This window comes from Triticum dicoccoides, chromosome 1B (assembly GCF_002162155.2).
Source record: "Triticum dicoccoides isolate Atlit2015 ecotype Zavitan chromosome 1B, WEW_v2.0, whole genome shotgun sequence".
Lineage (NCBI taxonomy): Eukaryota > Viridiplantae > Streptophyta > Magnoliopsida > Poales > Poaceae > Triticum > Triticum dicoccoides.
In genome coordinates this window covers 572,968,879-572,972,809 of record NC_041381.1, presented here as the reverse complement: position 1 = coordinate 572,972,809, position 3,931 = coordinate 572,968,879, and the positions used below count along the sequence as shown (strand labels likewise).

At 38.7% G+C, this 3,931-nt stretch overlaps 1 protein-coding gene across 1 annotated transcript; it reads right to left on the bottom strand.

The window, feature by feature from the left end:
• Window positions 1-618: 618 nt before the first annotated feature.
• Window positions 619-2,344, bottom strand: LOC119308776. Its single transcript, XM_037584923.1, has 5 exons — window positions 2,142-2,344; window positions 1,711-1,887; window positions 1,532-1,585; window positions 1,313-1,450; window positions 619-1,094 (listed from the first exon to the last, which is right to left on the bottom strand). Exons 1-5 carry the CDS (start codon window positions 2,313-2,315, stop codon window positions 726-728), a joined length of 912 nt encoding a protein of 303 aa, XP_037440820.1. The 5' UTR covers window positions 2,316-2,344; the 3' UTR covers window positions 619-725.
• Between the last annotated feature and the right edge of the window lie 1,587 nt (window positions 2,345-3,931).

The window sequence follows — 3,931 nt, the reverse complement described above, 5'->3', positions numbered from 1 at the left end:
TTTCAAATTGGGCAATGGTTTTGCCAAATTTCATCTATCGAGCGCTCGGCAATGGTTTTGGGCCGGTCAATTGGGGACGCCGGGTGGGCGTTCCTATTCATCGTTGCTCTGCCGAGTAGCTCACTAGAACTCGGCAAAGCTTAGTGTCACATGACATTTTTGTGAACGCCCCGTCCCACTTGACGGTGTGGTCTGTCGAGTACTCGTGAAACTTGATAAAGACTATTTAATTAGTTGTTGAGTTCCTGATGATAAGAACTCGACAAACTTAATGATCATCGACCCATGCCCAGCCGAGTCTAGTTCGCCGAGTTGATTCTGGGTTCTTCCGAGTTTCATGGAAACTCGGCGAAGAAGGCGATTCTAGTAGTGCTTCATTTATGAATGCCTCAATGATTTCCAAATATTTTATCTTGAGATGATATCTAAAACAACGGTTTATAAAAGATTGATATTTTCCTAGCGCCAATCACTAGTGAGCATGTAATGTGTTAATATTAAATTTATATAGTAGTAGATACGTGTATCGTGTGTGCCATAATATTGATTCTATTTATTTTATGTAGTCTAGACATTCATTGCACGTGCAAGCTTACGAGTGAAAAAAGAAAAAAATTGTAAAGCAGGAGTGCTTGAGTTGAAATTAAGCACTGCGTCTTTATTCCATCATTCATCATTGCCAGAATGACCTCATATGCCGACGGCCTTAGGCATATATGGTAAACTTACTTAGTACAACCTCCAGGTCCTCCATAATAGAACATATCATTTCGATATGGGCTTAGTCCATAGCATTTCTCATGAGATATATAAGCACGAAGGCCATTGGGGCCTGGAGCAGGCTCCCAGTCACCTTGGCCATCAGTGTTATCGTATTTGATATCTCGAACATATGCGGATTTTTCTCCGGGCCAGTGTCCATTCCCCATTGCAGGACTAGCATCCCCAGCATATGATGCAGTGAAACCACCCCAAATTATGTAGTTTGCATGGTCTGCCAAACTTTTAAAAATACTTTTGGGCCAATACCCAACACGGGTAAGGTTTCGATTATCATATCCAAAGTGCAGCCACCAGTCACCGTCTGCTTTGTTCTGCAGAAAATACAGTAAAAAAACTTATTCAAATACCAAAAGTATATGGGCGCACATTTATACAACTAAAATGCGATAACATTTATCTTAGAAAAAAAGAATTTTATGAAATCTATCGTAATATAAATTTGACTGCACCACGCCAAGGCAGGTAGACCTCCAAGTAAGACATTACGAAAATGATTTTTGGTGTGTGAATAAATATATAAAGTGCTTACCTTGAATATCTTGATAGTGACCTTAGTTTTTCCACCTGTTGCCTCTATAGTATCTCCTGGAGTAATAGGGGCATAATTTACAGGCACAAAACCATCACATTCCAAGTTTATGCATCCAGTCGATTTATACCCATCAGCCTATTTATATACATAATAAAATATCACAAAAAGCACGATAACATGATTTTTACTAAGGCATACATGTATCAAAGTAGTTACCGTCCATTCCGTAAAGAAATGTGTTTTGCTATCACCATACCTAGATGGGTTAACCTGTATTGAATTTAAACAATTGAGAAAACAAAACAGGGTCATAGATATATAAATTCATGCCATCTTTGGGGCGCATGAACTTTCAACATGCCAAATAGGGCAATAATGTTGACAAACTAACTTACTTCTAATCCAGCTACCGCGGTATTGGTGGTACTATCGTCATCACCTTCTGTATTTGATACCCATATTGCTGACGCGCTTATTTGGTCCTTCTTATTTTGCAGAATCCATATATTAAATGTTGCCATGCCACCGGTAAGCACAGATTCATGGAACGTGTTTGACGTATAGGTTGCATACTGCAAAACATTTACATAAATCCACATGTATACAAACACGATAAACATATGATTACTCAAATATAACAATGAAGGCTTCTTTGTCCAAAATGACTTGAAAATTCAGATGACATATTGTAATCTATTACTGGCCTACATGAAGGAATAGTTTTTGGTGTATTTGATTAAAAAGTGTTGCGGATACATAGATCCTTGTAAAACAATAAGGTATGCTATACTAAGTTTTCTGATGTAATATTCAAACTTCAACTTACATGGGTTATCTTACTCTTCATGCCAGCCTTCATGAGTAGCGGGCTGCTATACGAGGATGGTTGTTTCTCGGATAGAGCTATATCCCAAGTATATGGATTGTGTAACCATGATATCGCACTAACTTGGTCTGAACATACCATGAACACTAGAAGTAAAAGTTGTGGAAGGCACATAGCTTATCGTTGTTCCTTTTTTCTTCTATGAAGATATGGTGAGGCAATGGGTGCTCGTATGAAGAACACTCTTATATAACCATAGACAAAGGTAGTTTCTCTTGAAAGAATTTATTGTGTATCTAGAATATATATATAATTAATCAATTTAATGACTATATATAGATAAAAAAATCATCGCATCAATGAGAGAGATTATTATGTATCGTCAAAGATATGTTGTAATTAATGATTCTAATATATATATATATATATATATATATATATATATATATATATATATATATATATATATATATATATATATATATATATATATATATTGGTCCGTGCATAGAGGATATATTGTATGTCCAAATATTGGTGGGAGTCAAGCAACTATTCTAGAATCATGAGAATTCATTCTCTCTCTCCATCTGCGCACACACACACACACACTAATTGACCACTCCAGATATAAAGTAGATAAAATTTATCGTTTCAATGAGAAGCTTTATTGTAAATATGCAAAGATATGAATTAATTATATATATATATATATTATATGGATTTAATATAGAGATTATGCTGTATATATAAAGATTGCTAGGAGTCAATTAAGTATATAATCATGGGGATATTTTGCATGTATTGATCAGTTTAGATATAAATAATACTTGCTTGTTCCACCGACAGACTTTATTACATATCAACAAATATATGTACTCCCTCCTTGAAGAAATATATGAGCGTTTAGATCACTAAAGAAATTTTATATTTCTTTCCGGAGAAAGTAGTAATAATCTATCTATGTCTACTAGATGGGCCGATACGCTGATGTGCCATTGGCATCAAGACCAATTGCAAGTATTTACCATATTAAATATATTTCTTACATAATAAATTAGTATGTGCTAGTTACAAATGCACGACAATTATTTAGTACACTTAAAAAAGGGCGGTGATATGTGTCAGTCAACCGATCAAAGCGCATGATCAGCCGCCTTGCGCACCATCTGATTCGGAAGCACATAACCAATCAATCATGGCACTCAGTCATCTCGTTCTCCTTTGCCTCTCCTCGTCGTGATGCCGTTAGTCCCCCATCCTTGCGTAGTCTCACGGAAACACGGTGTTGTCCTTGTCATTGCGCAGCCCCATCCCGACCAACTCACGGCGGCGTTGACACGTGCTCGCAACACCTTGTCCTCGTGCTCCCAGTAGCAATGTCTAGCAGCACCCATGGTGTAACATTGTCTCGCACTGATTCCCAGGTTGGTGGCCATCTCTCCTGGCACAACATCGGCGTCATCGGTCCAAGAGGCACTCGTGTCGTAGCATCGACCCCCGTCGATTCCAGCATTGTGCCACACCCAGCATGGCGTCCCTAGATCTAGTAGCAACTGCGTCGTAGCACAAACTCCTGTTGATTGTAGCACTCGTGGCCACCGCTCCTAACATGGAGTCGGGGCCTTGCTGCACACATCGCAACGCCGGCCCCCGTGCCCACAAGACTCCTCCATGCCGATTGCAGCACAATTGGCTACTGCTCCCAACACGGACCATGACCCTCGCTGATCAGAGCATCCCGTGTGACACTCTGGTTTTTGCCACTTTTCTCTCTCTGGAGTTTATTG

Coding starts and splice junctions, on each gene's coding strand:
- LOC119308776 (XM_037584923.1), bottom strand. CDS start 2,315: ATGTGCCTTCCACAACTTTTACTTCTAGTGTTCATGGTATGTTCAGAC. Junction 1,586..1,710: donor CCGCGGTAGCTGGATTAGAA/GTAAGTTAGTTT, acceptor AATTCAATACAG/GTTAACCCATCTAGGTATGG. Junction 1,095..1,312: donor TCACTATCAAGATATTCAAG/GTAAGCACTTTA, acceptor TATTTTCTGCAG/AACAAAGCAGACGGTGACTG.